General features: G+C 47.9%; 9 protein-coding genes across 9 annotated transcripts; 6 read left to right on the forward strand and 3 right to left on the reverse strand.

Moving 5' to 3' along the window:
* Positions 1-1,123: 1,123 nt before the first annotated feature.
* On the forward strand, positions 1,124-3,353 carry J7337_011210 (uncharacterized protein; the record flags this gene model as incomplete). The annotated part of the gene is made up of 2 exons (XM_044828759.1): positions 1,124-2,823; positions 2,879-3,353. 2 exons carry the CDS (start codon positions 1,124-1,126, stop codon positions 3,351-3,353), a joined length of 2,175 nt encoding a protein of 724 aa, XP_044677313.1.
* Positions 3,354-3,871: 518 nt separating this feature from the next.
* On the forward strand, positions 3,872-4,525 carry J7337_011211 (uncharacterized protein; the record flags this gene model as incomplete). Its single annotated transcript, XM_044828760.1, has 1 exon — positions 3,872-4,525. The coding sequence occupies one exon, from the start codon at positions 3,872-3,874 to the stop codon at positions 4,523-4,525; it is 654 nt and encodes a 217-aa protein (XP_044677314.1).
* Positions 4,526-4,776: 251 nt separating this feature from the next.
* J7337_011212 (uncharacterized protein) lies at positions 4,777-6,264 on the reverse strand (the record flags this gene model as incomplete). Its single annotated transcript, XM_044828761.1, has 1 exon — positions 4,777-6,264. One exon carries the CDS (start codon positions 6,262-6,264, stop codon positions 4,777-4,779), a length of 1,488 nt encoding a protein of 495 aa, XP_044677315.1.
* A 1,247-nt stretch (positions 6,265-7,511) lies between these two features.
* On the forward strand, positions 7,512-9,153 carry J7337_011213 (uncharacterized protein; the record flags this gene model as incomplete). The annotated part of the gene is made up of 4 exons (XM_044828762.1): positions 7,512-7,825; positions 8,143-8,352; positions 8,408-9,027; positions 9,110-9,153. The coding sequence occupies 4 exons, from the start codon at positions 7,512-7,514 to the stop codon at positions 9,151-9,153; spliced, it is 1,188 nt and encodes a 395-aa protein (XP_044677316.1).
* A 1,596-nt stretch (positions 9,154-10,749) lies between these two features.
* Positions 10,750-11,428, reverse strand: J7337_011214 (uncharacterized protein; the record flags this gene model as incomplete). The annotated part of the gene is made up of 2 exons (XM_044828763.1): positions 10,750-11,129; positions 11,410-11,428. 2 exons carry the CDS (start codon positions 11,426-11,428, stop codon positions 10,750-10,752), a joined length of 399 nt encoding a protein of 132 aa, XP_044677317.1.
* Positions 11,429-11,845: 417 nt separating this feature from the next.
* On the forward strand, positions 11,846-13,478 carry J7337_011215 (uncharacterized protein; the record flags this gene model as incomplete). Its single annotated transcript, XM_044828764.1, has 6 exons — positions 11,846-12,080; positions 12,270-12,673; positions 12,730-12,952; positions 13,005-13,045; positions 13,166-13,423; positions 13,470-13,478. 6 exons carry the CDS (start codon positions 11,846-11,848, stop codon positions 13,476-13,478), a joined length of 1,170 nt encoding a protein of 389 aa, XP_044677318.1.
* Positions 13,479-13,900: 422 nt separating this feature from the next.
* J7337_011216 (uncharacterized protein) lies at positions 13,901-14,821 on the reverse strand (the record flags this gene model as incomplete). Its single annotated transcript, XM_044828765.1, has 1 exon — positions 13,901-14,821. The coding sequence occupies one exon, from the start codon at positions 14,819-14,821 to the stop codon at positions 13,901-13,903; it is 921 nt and encodes a 306-aa protein (XP_044677319.1).
* Positions 14,822-16,360: 1,539 nt separating this feature from the next.
* Positions 16,361-16,607, forward strand: J7337_011217 (uncharacterized protein; the record flags this gene model as incomplete). The annotated part of the gene is made up of 2 exons (XM_044828766.1): positions 16,361-16,532; positions 16,558-16,607. The coding sequence occupies 2 exons, from the start codon at positions 16,361-16,363 to the stop codon at positions 16,605-16,607; spliced, it is 222 nt and encodes a 73-aa protein (XP_044677320.1).
* A 4,181-nt stretch (positions 16,608-20,788) lies between these two features.
* Positions 20,789-21,349, forward strand: J7337_011218 (uncharacterized protein; the record flags this gene model as incomplete). The annotated part of the gene is made up of 1 exon (XM_044828767.1): positions 20,789-21,349. The coding sequence occupies one exon, from the start codon at positions 20,789-20,791 to the stop codon at positions 21,347-21,349; it is 561 nt and encodes a 186-aa protein (XP_044677321.1).
* Between the last annotated feature and the right edge of the window lie 265 nt (positions 21,350-21,614).

A 21,614-nucleotide genomic window follows, 5' to 3' on the forward strand; every position in this document is an offset into this window, starting at 1 on the left:
TTATTTATATAGCCGGCTGTGTAATAAGCATGTAATACTAATTGCATAGCCGGCTGTGCGGGTATGAGCCGCCTAATACCCGTTTAATGGGGCAGAGAAAAGTCTATGCGCATGTCGGGTTAACAATTTTCCGGTCTCTGCTTGAAGAAATCACGACCTGTACCGCATTATACAGGGTAGCGCATTATCCAGGACAAGACTGGCCACTATGCCATCCTGACAAAGCAGACTTGTCGAGCAACGATGAGGTACATGGAGTTTGACTCTGTAATTACTTATGACCAGACCAAATGCGCTCCTCGATGGCCTTAGGTGAACAGTTAGCGCTGTCATACGGCAAGGAAGGAAACTGATTATTTTTATCCAAAGTTAGCAGCAGCGTGGGCCAGTGAGACTGATTTCATTTTACTGCTGCCTATACTAAGTTGCTATTCAAAGTACCAATTACCTGCTTAATCCCCCCTTTCAGCAATACGTAAGGATTCTTATTACTTCGATTTTGAACAATTTGCCCCTTCTGACTTTCTCTCACAGAGACACGTGGTTCAGACCTTGGCCCTCAACCTCGGATCTAGCAATCTAATCTCAGCTCGGATGAGATAAGATAAGCTTGTCCAAAGATCAATCGAGACCCAATTGTGGCTGGCTGACATTCCAATACCATATCGATAGTCATCTCGGGCGCATACAAGGGAGACCTTCGCCAACGTAAACGAACTAATCAGACAGCGATATTCGCTGCCACTCCAATACTTGCCGCTGTGACAAGCCATAACGGGAATCTGTCACCAGCTGCTATACCCAAATTGGCGTGCTATACCCAGATCAGTGAAGGCGCGGGGTTGTCCCGTCGTTCCGTGCCGAGTTGAAGATCATTTTTGGAATTGAGTGGCACCAATAGCGTATACTTCAGTAGCAAATCAATTGATGAAAATACAAACAGACATGTTCTCGTTGGTCAAGGGAACCAAGTGGCTGGCACTACTCAATTCCACGAGTTCATAGCGTGGCAAGCTGCTTTGGCTGCTATTAAAGCATAATTAGCCTTGGCTGCTCAATCCAACGCTCTCTTGATCAATTGCTCTTGTCTTCTGGAGGTGCCATACCGAAGTCTCAATCAAAAATGAGGTCGACACATTTCTTCGCAGGTGCTTTCGCTGCACTTGCTCAAGCAGCACCAACTGTCGACGAGACATACCCATATAATGGACCTGATATCCCCATCGGCGACTGGGTTGACCATACGATTAATGGCAACGCCAACCACACTGGATTCATCCGTCTGGTTGAACCCCCAGCTGTACGTCCTGGCTATGCCAATGCTACCAACAACGTCAATGTCATCTCACTATCATACATACCTGCCCAGAATGGAGGGGACACTGTTGGCATCAATATCCATTACCAAACGCCCTTTGGTCTTGGTCAGGCACCCTTGGTGAATTGGGGTACCAGTGCTTCGTATTTAAACAACGTGGCTATCGGCTCAACCGCAACATACGACCGCACTCCTCCCTGCTCTCTCGTGCACATGACTCAATGCAGTCAATTCTTTCACAACGTGCAGATAGAGCATCTTCAACCGGGTACAACCTATTTCTACCAGATCCCTGCTGCGAATGGTACAACCGAGTCTACTGTTTTGAGTTTTACAACGGCCCAGGCTGCAGGCGACCCATCGCAATTCAGTATCGCTATCAACAATGATATGGGATATACCAATGCCAATGGATCGTACTTTTACATGAACAAAAGCATGTATGATGAGGAAGGCCTCGCTTTTGTGTGGCACGGCGGAGATCTCAGCTACGCGGATGACTGGTACTCTGGCATCGTACAGTGCAACTTGTCAGCTTGGCCCGTCTGCTATAACGGCAGCTTTAGTAGCTTGCCCAACAACGACACCAACCCCGATTATTTCAACACGTCTCTTCCGGCAGGTGAGATTCCAAATCAAGGCAGCCCTCGGGGCGGCGATGTCGGTGTCCTCTATGAAACCAACTGGGATCTTTGGCAGCAGTGGATGAACAACATCACCATGAAGATCCCGTACATTGTCCTCCCTGGCAATCATGAGGTCACATGTGCCGACCATGATAACCCTCCATATGTCCTATCGTCATATCTCAATGAGAACAAAACAAACACTACAATGCATGGCAATAACCCCAACGCCACGCTCACGTATTATTCATGTCCGCCTTCCCAACGCAATTTCACAGCTTTCCAGAACCGCTTCTCTATGGCAGGTGACAAGTCCGGAGGCGTCGGGAATTTCTGGCATTCATTCGACTACGGCCTTGTTCATTTCGTATCTATCGATACGGAAACGGACTACGCTAACAGTCCCGACAAGACATTCCGTGAGGATATTGAGAAGGCCAAGAAAGAAGAAGACTGTAAAGGCAAGGATCAGGATGAGCCCAAGTGCAAGACTAGGACGGAATCGGCTACGTCTACGTCTACGTCCTCGTGGAGCTGTACCCCGCTTCCGACAGATGATGTCTATGATACAGATGATCTGGAGGAGGAGACATATCTTGAGTCTGGGAAAGCTCATCCTTTGCGAAACGAGACGTATGTCACTGATGCTGGGCCTTTTGGATACATTGAGGGTTCCATCCATGACAACAAGGCTTATCAGCAATATCAGTGGTTGAGGGAAGATCTTAAAAACGTTGATCGGTGCAAAACACCCTGGGTTATCATTATGGGTCATCGTCCCATGTACAGCTCCCACGATAACGCCAGCTATCATCTGCACCTTCGTGAGGCCTTCGAGGGGTTGTTCCTGAAGAACAAGGTTGATTTGTACATCGCCGGGTAAGTCATCCCCTCCAACTTTGTCAAGTATGCCAGGCTGACTAGTTGCTCATAGACACGTTCACTGGTATGAGCGTCTCAAGCCTATAGGAAACTGCCACGTCGACATTCATGCGATCAAGAACCATAGTAAGACGAATGGTGTTTACGAGGTGAGGCCTGGACAATCTATGGTCCATCTCATCAACGGCGCTGCTGGAAACATCGAGAGCCACGCGACCATTAACAAGTCCTTGCCCATCCCCGACATAACAGCTCACCGTAACTTGACCAGTTTTGGCTTTTCCAAGCTGACTGTTTTCAACGCAACAACTCTGTCTTGGAAGTTCATCCAGGGTCATGATGGTCTCGTCGGTGACAAACTCACTGTTCACAAGGATCCGAAGTTGACTTGCAAGGATTACAAGACTTATAGCCCATCTAGCTCGTTTGGTTCCTCTTGTTCTTCTGAGTGCTCTGGATCTGGTGTGCTGGCCTGGCTCTACTGCAATATCTATTGTGCCAGCTTTGGGGAGGCGCTTAAGGTTTAAACCTGGTATATGTAACGACATATAGTCACCAATTCATATATGAGGCTATAATTGAGAAAATGTTACAAAGCAACCTTCTACAGATACCTTCGAGAGCTGGCATTGTTGTGTTTTTAAGTGCTGTAACTGAATTGCCCATCCAATTGGTCAATGATAGTCCAATTGGGCCAGTAAAATGATTACTGGGTATTGTGGCGTACACTTCCCCAAGGACGGCCTTAGTGCTTAAAGCTATTGACGTTAGTGCCGCGATACCTGGACTATTGAACCATAAGCTCCGTTCTGTCGCTCAAAATAGGGTTAATCTATGAAGAAGAGCCTCCCATTACCGAGACCTTCCGTTAATAATTATATGAACACAACTACCCAGCCATTTATTCCCAAGATTCTTCGCAGTCTCCGACTCTCTGTTCTTTCAAGCCACGTTGAATTGTCACTCGTTTATTGTTTCACCGAACCAGTCACTCCTTATCTCTCATTCTTTTACCTAGACTTCAGACCCTTGCAAGTCATATACGATGGTCCAGTGCAAATCCCTCCTGGTGACGTTGGCGGCCGCATCGGTTGTTGTTGCTGGTCCTTGCAAGCCCAGTACCACCAGCCCAGTCCTCAGCACCACAACAGCAATCGAAGAGACTGGCAGCATTGAAACATCAACTGTTAGCAGTACCACCGCCGTTGATACTACCACCATTGCGACCACTACAACGATAGAGGCCGACACCACTACAAATGCAATTGAACAGACTTCCAGCACCGAAGCTTCCCCGGTCGTGGACACCACTATTGTTGATACTTCTACCGTCGAGGCCACTACAACTGCTGCCCTCACGAAAACGACTGCAGAGGCTGATGCCACGACTACAACCACAGTCGCAGAGACAACTACTACTGCGCCCTGCGCCGCGGCGCCGACAGCCTGCGGTATCTACGGGTACTTCGTCACTGGCAATACGCTGCAGTACATCACGAGCCCAGGGACAAAGGATACTGCCAAAGATTGCGTGCAGGCCTGTGCTGATTATCCTGGGTGCGATGTCGCCAACTTCTACTACCAAGTCGCCCCAGGATACGAGAAGGGCGTTTGCGAGTTTTACAAGGGTACAGTTAAGACGGATGGCCAGGTGACTCCATACCAATGGTATCAGGTCTGCTGCTTGGCCGATATGTAATGGGGGTTGATGCTTCTCTCATCATTGTCGCTGAGAGCTTGAACCAGCGCAGAGAACTCAGCTTCTCTTCACCTGAGTATCAAACAGGAATAGATCCATAGTATCGTCCCTTGGTGTTTTATGAGGAGCTTGATACATTCTTAAGATAAAGCTGCCTGCTCAAAATAATATGCTAGCCTTGCAATTTGCCAGAGATTACCAACCCAAAGTACCAGATAGAATACACAGCAATCCCAACTATGGTTTGCGACTTACAACTTGCTCTTCAGCCCCGCACTAGCAGCAAGAAGAGCTCGCTGCTTCTCCCCTCCATGCTCAACCTTGACAGGAGCGTCAAAGACCGTAGCATCAGGCTTCTCCTTTCGGTCCTTAGTATCGACATACTCCCTCTCTCCCTCCCCAACATAAAGCTGTCTCGGCCTCCAGATCTTGACACCCGACTTATTCAGCATCATCTGTCTCCAGTGCGCCAACCAACCAACACATCGAGGCACGGCAAACAAAACAGGATAGAAATCAAGCGGGAATCCCATCGCTTGGTAGATCAGGCCAGAGTAAAAGTCCACGTTGGGGTACAAGTTCCTGCTGCGCATGAATTCGCTCTTGCGCGCGTAGTCGGCGAGCGTGAGGGCTGTGTCGAGGAGCTTGTTGCGGCCGGTGACTTCGAATACTTCTTCGGCGAGCTTGCGGATGGCTGTTGAGCGGGGATCGACGTTTTTGTAGACGCGGTGGCCGAAACCTACGAGGACGCGCTCTCTTCTCTCAACGGCTTGCATGAATGCGGGGACGTTCTCGGGGGATCCAATCTCGATGAGCATTCTGATTGCTGACTCGGAAGCTCCTCCGTGAGATGGGCCATAGAGTGCGGCGCATCCTGCAGCAACGACGCTATAAGGATCGACTAGAGAACTTCCAACTTGCAGGACTGTGGCGGTGGAGCAGTTGACTTCATGGTCGGCGTGGAGAATGAAGAGCTTGTCCAAGGCCTTGGCGAGAACAGGATGAGGCTGGTATTCTGGCTCAGATAGGTTGTCGAGGAGATAAAGGAAGTTTCCTGTGTACGACAAGCCTTGCGCAGGGCGGTTGAATGGTCGGCCCTGTCGCATTCTGTATGACGCAGCTGCCAAAGTAGGCGCCTTTCCAAGAATTCGAAGGATCTGCTTATCCAGCATCTTGAGGGAATCCATATTGCCCGACGCAGCGTTGGTGTACAGCTTCTGTCCTGCAAGCGAGGGATTAGCCTCCGGAGCAAACGCTCCGAGTGTTGCAAACGCCGCGCTCAGCATGGACATGGGGTGAGAGTCGTAGCGGAACGACTTGAACATGTTCTCAATATCGCTGTGGATGTACGTGTGATGCATCACCTCTCCCTGCCATTCGTCATACTGCGCCTTGGTAGGAAGGTCTCCATAGATGAGAAGATACGCTGACTCGAGAAAATTGCTCTTCTCGACTAACTGCTCAATCGGATATCCGCGGTACCGAAGAACGCCATCTAGGCCGTTGATGTATGTGATTTTGCTCTGCACGACAGCAGTATTCATGTACGCGGGATCATACACCCTAAGACCCTGCGTGGTCTCATCTTCTGGGCGATCATTGCCTTGCTCGGCTTTGATCTTCTTGAATTCTGTCGCTGGGATGGAATTGTGAATGATGGGGATCTCGTAGGTCTGGTTTGTTCTGTTATCCACGACCGTGAGCGTCTCGCGACGGCCCTTGTTCTGAGACAGCACCATGATGAAGAAAAAATACAATATGAGCGAAAAAAAGATGCAGTGATTATGTCGAGTTGATGAGGATAAGCGATGAGTCTTGATCATTTGAACTGGTTTTCAGAAGCGAACGCGTCGATGACACGTCACGTGGATGCATACCTCGGCACGATAAGATAAGTGGAACTTGGAGAGGCCGAGGTCTCAGAATGGTTGGCGGCATTTAAAGCGGGAGTGGGACAACATCAGCGCTAACACCAATGGTAGTGTTTTGTGACATTTCGCGATAGCAAATAAGTCCCTTCCTTTCTTCTGTAACTGGGGGATCGCTCACTACCCTACACCTACACACTGACATGAGAAATCTAATTGAAACAGAATACGTCAACGTTACTTCAAGACAAATACCTATTAAGTGCTTTATCTACCCAATTGCATGGCTGACTTATGAAATTCTTTGTTTCTGTCTTTCAATTCCAACGTTTAACTGAATGAGCTTCCGCGTCTAACAGTGAGGGCAATTAGTACTTTGCCCGTCTGTGTTTGTTGGTGTTTTTACCTCTGCGTGCTGGAGGGTCAGGCAAGCCTGTTTGTGACCTCCCACAACTGTCTCACAAAGCTTCCACGTCGTACTCTCAGTAGATTCAGCTTTTGAATCGACCATACAAAAGGAGTATCAATTTTCGATTGGTTAAAGCTATGATAAACAAGGACCCAGTGCAGAGGCCACGTGCTGATAAATTCACCGGGTCCGGGGAAGGTATGGGCTCCCGTAACAAGCCTCAACTGTCAATCATAACTAACTAACAATTTAGACGAAATGCTAACTATATTAGGAAGGTACCTACTATAGTGTAAACTGATAATGTCTTCACTCTGTTTAATCGGCCGGTGCACGATTTCCCTATCCCTTAAGATACAACATGGCAGAATTAATTTATTGCATCAGGATAGATAATCCAGAGGGCTCATTACATCGCTTTGGTGACCATGTCTTATCGCAACGATCTGAATGATAGACCTATTACGATCTCACGAGTCGCCGGTGCGCTGTTTCTGCCACAGGGATACTAGGTGGCGTCCCTCCAACTCATGCTAGCGCAGTGGCGTAGAAGTCGAAGATAAGGAAATCATTCCACTACTCAGGGGTAAAGCTAAGAATTGCAAGGCAGGGGCCGCAGATATGCCTCTTATGGTAGGGTATATTTGCTCCCCGCCGTCGTTTATCAGGTTACCATTTGCCAACGTTCTCAACCATCGCAAACGGAACAATGGGTAACGGCCATATTGTGCTCACTCACGATGTCGAGGTTATCGAAATGAAAAACGTGGGCGTTGGTACTTCGTGGGATGTCTCAACCAAACCTCCGGAGGAGCCTGCCAGTTGGTTCGAAGGCTTCCAGCGTGCCAAGCGTCGACGTGACAAGACCTATGACCACGGGTACCATCCCAATCCGAAACCTGTCGCAGAACTCGGACAGTATGATATCGTAGCGGCCAACGCCAAAACAGTAACAACGCCTCTGGCAAGAGAGCTCAAGGGAAGACATCTTCAGATGATTGCATTTGGAGGCTCGATTGGCAAGTTTCTCGAACCTGCAATTGGGAAGAATAAATTCTAATAAATCATAGGAACCGGACTTTTTGTCGCTTCAGGTGCCGCCCTGTATCGAAGTGGTCCGGTCGGCCTGCTACTCGCATACATCGTGGTTGGCGTCTTGCAATATTGCACTATGCAGTCGTTGTGCGAACTTTCAGTCATGTTCCCTGTTGCGGGATCCTTTACAGCTTTTTCTACTCGCTTCATTGACCCATCTTGGGGATTTGCTCTAGGATGGATGTGAGTTACCCTGTTCAACACCGCACCCCTCAATTGAATACTGATACAATACTATGGCGCAGCTACTTTTTACAATGGCTATTTGTTCTGCCCCTCGAAATAATTGCCGCCGTGCTTACCATCACCTACTGGAACGACTCTATACCCAAGGCCGTCTTCGTGACTATTTTTCTTGTTCTCATCATCGGTATCAATCTTTCTAATATCAGGATCTACGGCGAGGCAGAGTTCATATTTTCTATCATCAAGGTCATTGCAGTCGTTGGCTTCATGTGGGTTTTTCTCTTACATTCATATGATAGTACAGTGCTCACAATGAAAATTTAGTCTGCTGGGCATCGTTATTCATATAGGCGGCCCGCCAAAGAGCGGCTATATTGGCGGACAATATTGGTCACACCCAGGTCCTTTCAACAACGGTTTCAAGGGCTTCAGCAGTGCAATAATCACGGCAGTCTTCTCCTATGGTGGTACCGAAATCGTCGGGCTTGCCGCGGCCGAGACGCGTAGCCCACTCAAGTCGATTCCCAATGCCATCAAGCATATCTTCTGGCGCATTGCCATCTTTTATCTCGTCACTATTCTACTTGTCGGACTACTTGTACCCTCCGACAATTCATCTCTTATCAGTGGCAAGAGTTCTGCAGATGCATCCGCTAGTGCCTTCGTTATCGCCATCGAGAGCGCTGGCACGACCATTCTACCAAGCGTCATGAACAGTGTTATCCTTATCGCAGTGCTCTCCGTCGGTAACTCAGCAATTTATGCGTCTTCTCGCACGCTTGCAGCTATGGCAGAGCTTTCACATGCACCTCGTGTTTTCACGTATGTCGATAAGAAAGGTCGACCACTTCTCACGCTCTTGATCGCAGGGTGTTTCGGTCTTCTAGCCTATTTGGTTAACTTGGAAGCACACGATACGATTTTCCAATGGCTGCTCTCCATCAGTGCGTTTGGGATGCTCTTCACATGGTCTAGTATCTGCTTCTGTCATATACGTTTTCGCATGGCTTGGATACATGCGGCTAGACCCGTCGATCGCCTTCCATTTCGTTCAGCCTTTGGTATTGTAGGTTCTTGGTTTACAATAGCAGGGTACGTGATAGTGATGGCCTTGCACATGTGGGTGTCTATTTCACCTCTTCAGTTGTCAGGCGTGGAGATGAGCCTGCCGGACCGGGTACAATACTTTTTCCTCCAAACCATGGCTCTTCCACTTATGGCTGTGCTCTTCATTTACCACAAAGTTCGCTTTAGAACGCACTTCATAAGCGTTGCTGAGATGGATTTGGATACGGGGCGGCGATCATATCGATTCGATGTTGATCGAGAGCAGGATGCCGACTTGAGGCGTACTTGGCCGATCTGGAAGAAAGTTTTTGACTTCCTTTGTTAGACAATGAGAGCACTCAATCCTACAATATGAACCCGTTTCTCGTATGCAAGTGTCTCAAAAGAAGAAACACTCCACGAACCACCTTCCCACTAGGCTGATTGATCCTTAACTAATGTGGCCTGAATGGGAGACGTTGGTGGTATCGGCGTTAGTAATAGAGAAGCCTTGCGCACGGCCATGAGGCAGCTACACGCGACGATCGCCTGCTTCTGAAACAGCACGGGAAAGGGAACAGATATCATCCTCCATCAGCTCTGGGGAGATAACGGACGGGAGACAAGGTGAGCCAGCGCCGATTATTGGTCTTGGTGGATGTAATCAGAGAAGATGTTAGCGAAAGCGCTTATCTGGGATTTTTCGAAAATGATTCATGTACCCCACCTGGTATCCCGGAATGTTTAGAACTCTAGGGGGGGAACATAAAAACGACCCCTGGACGGCTGGAACACTAGCGAATTTTGGTGTAGTTTGGGCCGTACAATTTCCCCAATGGAGGGTGCTCCAGGCACTCTCTGTAAGTCCAATCGGCCCGACAGGACTTAGGGTTAGGACTGAAGTATCGTATGTTTTTCTTAAGTTTATTCTTATCATAAGATAATCAATTAATATCTCTAGTATCGCTTTTTAACTTTGATATTAACTTTGATAAGCTTTCGTGTTGTTCCCCCAGCAGACTCAACCTTCGAATCAACCATACAGAAGGAATACCTTTTTGTCAACGTCGCTGCTACAATCTTCATCTCAACTTCTGCGGTATTAAGCCCAACGCATGCTGCGGGACCGTGGCCAAATGGGATAAAAGATGTTCTTTTCTCGCATCGTTCAGGGAGGTAAAGAACAATGCATTCATGGACCCAACGCTATCGCACGCATAGCCCGTCAGAATTCGGCCTAGTGACATACAAGCCAAAAGACAAGCGAGCGTGGCGATGGATGTAGAGTTTGAGAAGCCAAGAGCGTTGTTGATGTAGTGCAGGAAGAATGTTGGTGCGTATATGGGGAATATTCCGACCGCACCAGCAGCGAAATGCCACGAGAAGCAGGCATCTCTGAAGACAGACCATTTGAAAGGGTACTCTGGGGGAGCGCCGCGATCCTTGACGAGTAGAGCGGTGGCTATGCCCGTGACAAGCGACGCGATGCCCAATATGCGAAAGGTCCAAGCGACTCCTACACCTTCAGTCAGATAGCCAACAGAAACAGCGCCAATGAGTGCCCCAAAGCTTTCACCAAGCTTGACGATGCCATTCGCCAATCCATGCTTCTTCTTGAACTACAAGACTGGAAGTGTGTTGTACAAGGTGTCTGTGAAGGCTGATCCAATGCCGTATGACACTCCACAGGCAAAGAACAAGCCGACGAGACTGCCGACAGCCCAGCTGTTCGCCAGGCAGCCAAGGCCGTAGATGGAAATGCCGAGGGTCATGCCTACACGAGCTCCGATGACACGGACGATTCGGATAGCCGGTATTCCGAGTGCAGGACCCAAGACTACACCGAGACTGCCGACGAATGACAGGGCGCTGAGCGAGGAGTCCTTGAGGGTTGTCCGAAGCAGAGCTGCTTGGAGGATACCCCATGATCCAACCCAGAGATTGATCCAGAATGTGTGGACGAAGCAGACAAAGATGATGACCCAGCCGTAACCGCCATCTGGAGGCGTTAGTCGGGCTCTTCCTCGGTGATGATTGGATCCGGGATGGCGATTTGTTCTAGTTCCATGGTTTTAGAATTGGTGTTGTTGATGGCTTGGGGGAAGACAATGGGATGCCAGGTATGAATGACCTAACCTTTTGTTACTGTGCTGAGATGGATCCCTGGGAGAAAGGAACTGATGTTAGGTAGGCTTCGAGGTATACGTGGCTTCAGTTTTTATCAGATACATTGCCTATTAGAAGACATGTGAACACGAATTGCACGTTGAGTCACTGACCCTCAACCAGCGACAACATGATTGATAAGTAATTCGAGTTCTGCATTGCCAAATGGAGGCTCCATGGGGACTAACATGAAAGGTTCAGTTGAAACCTCCCAGGCTCCATCACCGCACATACCAATCCCTGTGCAACAACTGCCGTGCTCCGCATGCTTGCCGCCGGCCGAAAACTTTATTCGAGGCGCCATTATAAGCGTAAACACTCTCAATCGGAGGTTTGCAGGCTCTTGCATAATGCAACTACCCACATGAAGTCGGCGATGTTGCTAATGCGGCCACGCCCGTCGGTGCATTGAGACAACATGCGAGTTGAGTAATCACCCCTCTAACCTGGATGTTTTAAAGCCTGTGCTCGGTGTTGTTCCCCCATTTAGAAAAGCGTCACCGAAACTAAACGACTCTTTGCTTTACTTACGCCATAATCTCAGCAGCCATGATACCCATCGCAGAACTCGGCAGGAGGCTCATTCCTCGTATCCTGGATGACATGTCTAGAGATGAACCGGATCGAGTTATCTACTCCATCGCCAAGTCTGCTGATATCTCTGAGGGTTTTGACGAGATCACGGCTCGCGACTTTGCTGACGCGGTGAACAAGACCGCCTGGTGGCTGGAAGGCCTTGTTGGCAAGAGCGAATCGTTTCAGACGATTGGCTATATTGGACTACGTAAGTTGCTTTGACTTGTGCAGTAGAGGACGGATGTTGACCACACAAGATGACATCCGCTATTTTCTGCTGAACTTGGCATGTGTCAAAGTCGGATACCAAGTAAGTCACACTGCCCTATCAGTATAATGTCTTGAAAGTCTGTTTAGACGACTCATGACGCCGCTTAGGTCATCTTTCTGTCGCCAGGTAACAGCATTGAAGCTGCGCTGGGTCTTCTCGAAGCGACAAAATGTGCCCTTTGGGTTCATCCCGTCGACTACCCACCGTATCCTCTGGTCGAAAAGATCCAACAGACCCGGGAACTGCGTATTCTAGAGATCCCCACTGTCGCTGAACTCCTCGAAGCGTCTAGCTCACCTAATTATCCTTACATCAAGACCTACGACGAAGCTATGGGTGACCCGTTCTGCATCCTCCATACATCTGGTACCACAGGACTGCCGAAGCCTATTTACCTCAGCAACGGCTTGCTTGCTACCATGGACGCCGCTCGCATTTTACCACCGTTTGAGGGTGACAATGGGACTCGTCCGTGGGCAACCTTGTATGAAAAGGGCGATAGACTGTATTCCCCTTGTGTACTTCTTCATGTAAGTCTTGGTAGGCACAATGGTTTGGGAAGCAGTGCATCTGACATCAAAGACAGGGTCCCGGGATCTTCATGAACCTGTTTGCGACGTTCCTTTTTGACACGCATAGCGTCATGGGTCCCGTCGGCGTTCACCCTGACATGAATCTGCTTGCGTCACTTGCAGACCATGGCAACATTGATATTTGGCACTTCATGCCTGTGTACGTCAATGAACTGGGCCAACGCCCAGAAGTACTAGAAAAGTTCAGATCATCCAAGTTTATCGGAGCTGGTGGAGGTACGTTCCAAACTCATCACGCTAAGCTCCCAGTTGACAAAATCTCTTCTAGGTCCTGTTAGCGCAGAGCTCGCCGCCAAGGTGAACGAAGTCGTACGTGTTCACAATCTATTTGGCACCACTTAAGGACTCTTCATGAGTGACATGTTGGTGGACAAGGAGGATTTCCTGTAGGTTTCGTTTTACCCGTACGCTGCGCTTGAGTATACGGAGATCGAGAAGGGTTTGTTTAAGCAGCGTGCTATCAAGAATGAGCACTTGGCTCTGCATCAGGGAATCTTTCATACATTTCCTGATGTTGATGAATTCAACTTCAAAGACTTAATCATCAAACACCCGAGGAAGCCTAATCTCTGGCTTTACATGGGTAGAAGTAACGACATCATCTGTTTGGAAGATGCGCAGAAGCTGTCTCCCATTGAGACGGAGAACATGATCTGTGCTCATCCCAGTGTCAAAGGATGTGTCATGGTAAGTGACCTTGGGTTTGTGCAGCATGATCTTGTATGGCTTACAGGCTCTATAGATTGGGAACGGGCAGAAGTTTGCGTGTCTGATGGTAGAGCTGAGAGAAGACACGCCAAGAGATACCAAAACCATTCAAGGGCTGAGGGAAAGTCTTGGGGATATTGTTGATCAAGCAGATCAAAATCAGTTGCTGAGGGGCTACTTGAGAAGAGATTATATTATCATCGCGGTTCCCAAGCGCCCTCTTCCACGGACTGAGAAGGGGACTATTTCGCGTCGAGCTGCTTTAAAGCTCTACGAAGAAGACATCGATATGTTTTATCGCTTAAAGGGAGAAGCGACTGTAGGTGTTGGCCAACGTGTAGCTGGAGGGGCATAGAGTATATCATGAGCCATCAACTTAGATATAGCTTCGGTCCTTTGACGCGTCTGCCAATTTCCTCATATAGGCCAAGGTCATTCTAAAAAGCTGTCTGGGAACTATATAGTAACATTGAGTGGATTATCCAACGTTCTTCCCATTGCATAACACTCAGCCTTTGTGCCCTCTTGCGTGTATTGAGAGTTAAAGGTTGACTCGATTTGGTCATGTGAGAGATTCCGAATTTCACCGCCCATCGGATGTCTGATAGAAACCGACCGCGGATCACGTAGCCCTTCTCTCAATGTCTGGAGAGCATCTCGCCACAAGCCAACTCTGATGTGAACCATAAAGAGCGAAATCTCTGACTCAATGTCGAGAGCCGCAGCTAATGCTCCAAATTCTGTAGTAGTGACCGAGATCTCGGTGAGATGAATGGAGCGCAAGTTAGAGCTCGGTGGCCACATAAATCCGATGCCAACTGAGGTCGGAGCAGCGAGCATGGACTCGACCCCCAGGCTGTACCAAAACTCGCCGAGATTAATATCAGCATGTGCGATGCATCCAGCGTTGAAGATTGCACCCAAGTACTCGTTTATGACCTCCATCTCACTTACTGTCCTGACCGTGTCGTTATCCTCTTCACTTTTAACCCATGGGCCACAACCGCTGCGGCACCGCGGCTGGAAGCTGAACTGTATTGGATCAAGCCGTTTGATGGCATCTGATAACTTGTCTCTTTCCTCTCTGCTAAGTTGCAGAGTCATGTAATCCGGCGCAGCTGATACATGAATAGAGAGTTGGTCGATCAGCAGTGAATCTGCGGCGCCCAGTGCTAGAGGAATATCCACGAGTAATTTCGTCGGAACCACAGGCCAGATAAATTCGGTTGGCTGTATCCAGCGTGCTTCCTCCCATAACATTGGTCGAGAAAGGACCTTCATTAGGACATCGGCTTGGGCCAAGGTGTCTTGCTCGTCGACTGGATCGAACTTGCGGCCGAGGTCATAGTTGTTTGTGAGAATGCCATCATGGAGCATGACGTGTCGAATGTTTGGCAATCTCGTCAAGATCTCGGCTATTCCTAATGCGAATGCGCCGTCGCCGTGGGAAAGCACCTGTGCATCATATCTCTCTTTGTATTTTCGATAAGCAACTTGAAGGATACCGTTGTGATACCTTGTTTGGTTTCCCGTGTTGCGTGATGTAGGTAGCTCTATAAAAGCATCATTATGAATGCGTAACTCGTGGACGAATCGTTGCATCAGACTCTCAAATGTAATTTGGCCGCCTCGACTTATGCCAATTGCATCTAAAGTTTGAGTTCGTTGACCCCATTCGGATAAAATGGCTCTGGTGAAATTATGAAGACTGGCCGCAATCCATGGATGGTAGAAATGCAACTGAACATTAACTTCGCGAACTCCTTCTGCGATTCGAGGATTTCCAAGCATTTGGCGAAATAGCTCAACACTCTCTGGACGGCTGAAATCCAATGTGACGCAGCGACGAACAGCATAATCGCTGCAGAGCAGGCAAAACCTCTTACAGGTTAATCTCAGGCTAGAGATAGTATCATTCTGATGCTTTCGCTCTGTGCTTCTGCAGAGTCCCAATATAGTAAGCAAGATCTCATTAGATAAGTTAAAAAAGTGTGGGATGCTGTGATGGAATGCAGTCATGGTCGTGCTGTGAGGTGCAAATAGCATTTAGTGTTTGCTCGTACGATGCGGAGTAATTGAGATGCCGTGTTCTCCGTGGCTGGGAAAACTGTGGACTCCTATTTTAGGTGACAAAAGAATATGGACAATTGTCGGCGGAATTACTACATTATAAGACCATTTAAATTTAGCACCCTAATGACCAGCCACCGCTTATTGGACAGAGCTAAATTGCGATGACTTCTCCTGGGTACAGACAATTTCGCACTCAGTTCAGCACAGATTGGTTATTTGATTCAGCATTAGTGTTCAAGAAAGCCAGATTAGCTTGTTCACGCATGAGTATCCAATTCGCGGGTTGAACACCAGGCTAGTTCTTGAATTGCCCTTTGCTTTAGCTTCTAGTCCTTTGCAGGGTAAAGTGATGGTTGTTCAGGAACCGACTATATAAAGAGAATCAGCATCTACGAATAGCCAATACATTATTCTGTCTACAGCAAGGCAAACCGTCAAATTCAGCACCACATGAAAGTACAGTTTTAGCACATATAACATCTACGAAAAGTGATCCTGAACGGAACCTCGCGCAAACCCCTCTCGAGTCAATGCATTACCAAATGCATAATTGATGGGTACGCCTATGAGGGTGATTCGCTTGTCGTGCAGATAATACCTGAAGTCCCCAAGTCCGGCTGAGTTGTGAGCTTGCCGTGCAGTGAGGCACCCGGATGCCCTAAGAGTGGCTATGAATTCGTTGTAATTGGCCCATGGAAATATGAGTCGCTCCTTCACGGGACAGTCCGAGAAAATGTAGAAGAGCTCAAATTTCTGCGTGAGAATGTGAAGGAACTGGAGGTTGCTAACAACAGAAACAAAGATCAACACTTGTCCCAGCTTTTGGAAGGGTTACTTGATAAGATGGCCCTTTCTGCTGAGAGAAGGAGGTCCAAGTATCTCGAGCTAAAGGCCGCTGTGCTACAAAAGGAGCTCGACAAGACAGAGACATTGAGCGACTTTGATAAAGCATTCGACCTTCGTGAAGAGGAGCGGGCTCGCAACGACCAATCTCGACGTCTTGTACAGATTGCTAGTGATTTTAAAGATGCATGCGATAGGTAAAGCCGAGGAGGAAATGGAGACAGCAGAGCAGAACCTTTTGCAGTAGGTAGTTAGGACTGATCAGGCTAAGATCTGAAACGATAGCTTGAGGATGCAATAGCCATTGTTTTCTCAGAATACAGATTCGATCTACTTCTCAATTGACTAATATTTCTCCGCAATGACGCACATGATTTGTGCTTCGGAGCATTTCCCACGTGAAGTATCATCGTCATGACTCGAGCAAATCCCATTAGCGTAGATCTAGCGATCCAAGTGCAAACTCAAGCAACGCCCGGACTCAGTTTCATCGGCAGTGCAACTTTCTCGACCAATCGCAACTGGGAATTCGAACCATCGGCGGGAGACTGTTCCTGAGCTAACAATCGTAGTTGAATCCTTTTGGACTCGCAGCTCCAATAGCCATTCTGTTGCGGATGCGCTCAGACATTTGGATACCTGCTAGCTATGGCACTTTACCGGATCGACAACTGGGAAAATCCACTGCCGAAGCATTATTTCCGTCACATGCACGACGATTGTCTCACTAAAATAATGTGCATCGCCCGTCTCTCCTTTTTTGTGTCCCTGTTCCCAGGCCCTGGTCCTCTGAACTTCCCTGTTCTCTTTCAACTCCATGTCGGTTTTGAGATGCGCCTCTTGCGATGAGGCCAGGCGTTCTAATTGCGCTGCTTAGTTTGCCCACCTTTACGGGCTAAATATCGACACGAGTCTTCCAGATTGCGCGGTTTGTGAACAGTCGGACTTGTTGTAATTGTTGCTGACTTTAGTAGCAAATATGCTTTGGCACGTCGGTCAGCCCCGATTGCAGTGAGCCGAGTTGCTTTTGTGCCTACGCTACCTTTCAAAATGATTTGATACCCTGCCTGAAGAGCCATTGCGAGATTCCGCAAGTCTTTGGTACGTAATGGTTTCAATAAGATTCTGGCTATCATAGGTTGACCCATTGTCACAGCTTCGTTGCGATATCTCGACCAAATATGCGAGCGAGCACGACGCGATCGACGGAATGACGCCTGGCCGTACCTTTCGATACATATCCTTTGCATTCTTTGTGCAGTCATTCGAGTTTACACAAAGCTGTTCATTGTCAGGAAGATTTCGCCTGAAGATTGGCTGTCGTTTACTTCTCTTGTTATTTACATCGTGTACTTTGGCATTGGACACCATGGTAAGGTCTAATTTAACCACTCCGATGCGCCGAGGAACTGGCTGATGCAATGCAGCGTTGATGTCGGCATTTGGGCAAGATATTTGGTGGGTCAATGCCGATGACCTATCCCATGCACTCAAGGTATTGCGCACAGCCTGCTCGTCTCGATCGTTTGAAGCTAACTTGAAAAGCTGTTCTGGATCGACTGTCCTGTCTACACTCTCCTTCTCGGAATGACAAAAGTCACAATAATCCTGTTCTATATCCGTCTGTGTCATGTCTATACACTATTTTGCCACCTGTGTTGGGCTTGCATTCTTATCATCAGTCTAAGCACAGGCGTTTTTATGTCACTGAATATCTTCCAATGCACGCCGATACGATGGAACTGGGACCGATTTAGTGGGGAAGATGCCGACTTTTGGTGCATGGACTTGAACAAGTTGCAGTGGTCAATTAACATCACCAATATCGTTTTTGATGTCGTGGTGCTGGTGCTTCCGATTCCGCTCATATGGAAAAGTATGTCCAGCCGCAATTTTAGAAGATATAAGTTAACATCGATAGCGAAATCAACTTTTCGTCGAAAGCTCGGCATCGTCTTGATGTTCAGCCTCGGAGTCGTCGTTCTTGTCGCGGGCTGTCTCAAAATGCGCTACAACGTTCTCTACGGCCACTCCAACAACATCACATGGGACTACATGGACCTAATGGTATGGGCCGGAATAGAAAGCTCCGTCAGTATCGCAGCGCCTTGCTTGCCAACAGTTCGATTGTTCCTGCACAAAGTGTTCCCTACCTCGTTCGGGCGAATATTCGCATTTGGGTCGCACGTTGAGAGGACACTGGATCAAGAGATAAAGGAGGAGGAGGAAGAGGTTGCGCAGTGGGCGGCTGATGTTGAGATGACCGGCATCTCGGGGGTTGGTGTTGCAAGACCGAGACGAGCAGCGATAAGTTTGGGGGAAGGATTTGGAGACGGGAGGAGGACGAAAAAGAAGAGGGCTATGACGGAAGCAAGTCGGATCTCGAGGAGCGTAGATGAGATACCCCTGTCACCGTAGTCACCCGTAGAATATGGATTAACTTTCTTGTATTGCAGTGGCCTGACTCTTAAGCTGATTAGGCAAGTTCATGGCGCTTGGACACAGTCAGGTTATCGTAACGCCCGGGCTATCAAATGACAGAGCTAAGTCGTTGCTATTATAGGTTCTTAATAATCCCATTTACGGCATCTGATCCAATCGTGGCACCTGCGCCGAAGGTAATTGCGTGGCCTGCCCTTTTTGCAAAGTCTTTGCCGTGGTGATGCTGTACAGACTGTTACCTATGCGTTGGGAAAACAACCTCGTGTAGTAGAATGACAAACCTCTTCATGTTCATGCGCATCTTTAGGTTGAGGCGGGGGCGCCGATTGATTCTTCTTTTCCTGTAGTAAATTAATCAGGCGAATGCTGACTTTTGAGTATACTACTGAGAATTCTTACTCCTTTGTCTTTTGTTTCGGGCATTATGACTGTCGCTGAGTTCTTATATTGCTGGAATGGCGTACGGTTAATCGCTTGGTCTTATGTTGGTGAAGAGCAAGTGAATCAGAAGACGCTGTGCAAAGTATTATATACAGCCCTCACTACTAATATTGGGGACTTTTCAGCTAGGGACTGTCAGCAATGACGTGCATACGGTAATTATGACGAGCACTATGTCATAGGCAAGAGGATTAGGTTTTGCGCAACGGCTAATCGGCACGGATTACATAAAGCACAGCACCAAGATGTGTTAGTACAAAGTATGTTATAGAGGACTATGTCATCACTTTCTAATACACCCCAGAACTGGGCTTTGTTATCTCCGCTACAATGAAGAAAAAGTCGCAAGCTAACCAATCACGAAGTCGATGCGTGATGAACCCACTGAGAGATCTGTCACTCGAGAGAGGCGGCACCAGGACGCTGTTAAAACAAGACGGTTGAGGAGTTACACGATTATTATTTCACTGAGTCATTTGCCATTCAGTTAGAATACGAGTAATAGCTCCATCTTTGCCGCCTTTGGCAACCTTTATACTCTCACATACTAAGGGTCATTACTTCTGTGATTTCTGGACTATGTCCACACAAAGATCATGTAGCAGAGTTATAAAGCCATGATAACAATGTAATTGTATTCATCTTTATTGCCTTCGCCATCATTGCTGTTTTCGTCTAGGGGCCCATTGGCATCGTTCTCATTATCCTTGAGAGGCGCGAACATGTTCGGAAGGACGTCGAGTTGTTTAGCAGGACAAGAAGACACGCGCGCAACTTCAATCTCCTCTTCTCGGCCGCAACCATCCCACTTAGCGGTGGGTGATAGAAAGTGTTGTTCGTACTCTATGATTAGCGAAAGTAGTACCATCCTGGTGCACAATCCGCCTCAGGACAAAGGCTCCCGTCAGCGTAAGACTCCTCTGCACAAGTATGGTATTGCAAGGGGACCGACATGAAGAGCACAGGATCATGGCACAATCATACACTCAACGGGACTGAGTTAGGTTAGTTAAAATTCTGCAGGGCGGGGACCCTAGATTTAGCGCAGGTAGCTAATCATGAATCCATTCACAGGGACACTCAATGAAACAAGGGAACAGAAACAACATAATGGCGTTCTTTCAAACACACAGAAATAGGGCTCTTTACTGTTCGCCGACAACCTGAAGCCTTTACATACAATGTTTAGCTATTGGGGCAAAGACTAAATTCGAACACAACTGGTAAACGCATGTTGGACCGTACATTGCGACTTTATTTGCTGCTAAATAGTAGGTGTGTTCTTGCAATCTCATTTAGCAATTTTGAACACCGGATGTATCCTTCAGTATTTCTTGGCGAAGGGTTTACTATATAATGGGATATGTCCACCTCCCATTAACAGTTCCATCATCCATCATCCAAGACCTCAAACCCCTAAAACACCATACTAACCATTAAGACGCAGTACCTCATCACTTCAATCAACGACAATTCATCAAGAGCACCCAAGTTCCTACGCCCAAGGTAAAGCTGACCTCTGCTGCTCTGGAATCTCTCGACGGCATGTCTTACATTCACGTCCTACATGGATTCCGGGTGTGTTATCAAATCTTCTGGGATGTTGCCCGGGACTCCTTTAGTGAGCAGGATAAAGTTCGAGGTCTCCAGGAAGCACTTGCCAAGCTTCAAGACTTTGACTATGGACTAGGGTCTTCCAATGGCTGGTCCGTTGATCAGAAAATCTGGGGAATCGGCGTTGCTATCGCCGTCCTCGAGGACATTCTTTCTTCGCCCGATGTGGCCAAAGCATTCCGTCTCGCCAAGATGAATGTGGAAGATTGGATGGAGCACGATAATCTCCTGGAGCCTAATATGAATGTGTCAAGGTACTTGTCCCCCATGCAGGATCCCTTGCTACGCCAGGAGATACTGGCGAGACATTATCACTGGCTCGAGTTCAATTTACCCGCGGCTCCTGAACATCTGCAGAAGTTTTTACCTAAGCTAGAACGACACGAATCGGTCGAGGAGCCTGAGGAGAAGCAGACTGATTCTAGGGAGGGAACTGAGAGCGGACCTGTCGACGAGATCGCGGATTCTTTCTGCAATATCAAGATCGATTGATTCTCCAACGCCCAGATAAATTTTGATGGTTGGATACTTTCTTCAATGCAATTCCATACTTACCATAGCCTCACACGTTCCAAATATTGCTTATAGTAGACTTTCTGTGTTGGTACTGCGTATTTTCTCTGCTTGATTATGTTTAATTTTAATGCTTGGTATTACAGTGCATCTCTACTTTCCTTGTCTTCTGAGGGCTCGAGCATGGAGCCGATGATACGTCAACGGAATCATAAAGGCGGTGGTTATCATTTGCTCATCATAC

The sequence above is a fragment of the Fusarium musae genome, chromosome 8, assembly GCF_019915245.1.
Source record: "Fusarium musae strain F31 chromosome 8, whole genome shotgun sequence".
In the NCBI taxonomy this organism is placed as follows: domain Eukaryota; kingdom Fungi; phylum Ascomycota; class Sordariomycetes; order Hypocreales; family Nectriaceae; genus Fusarium; species Fusarium musae.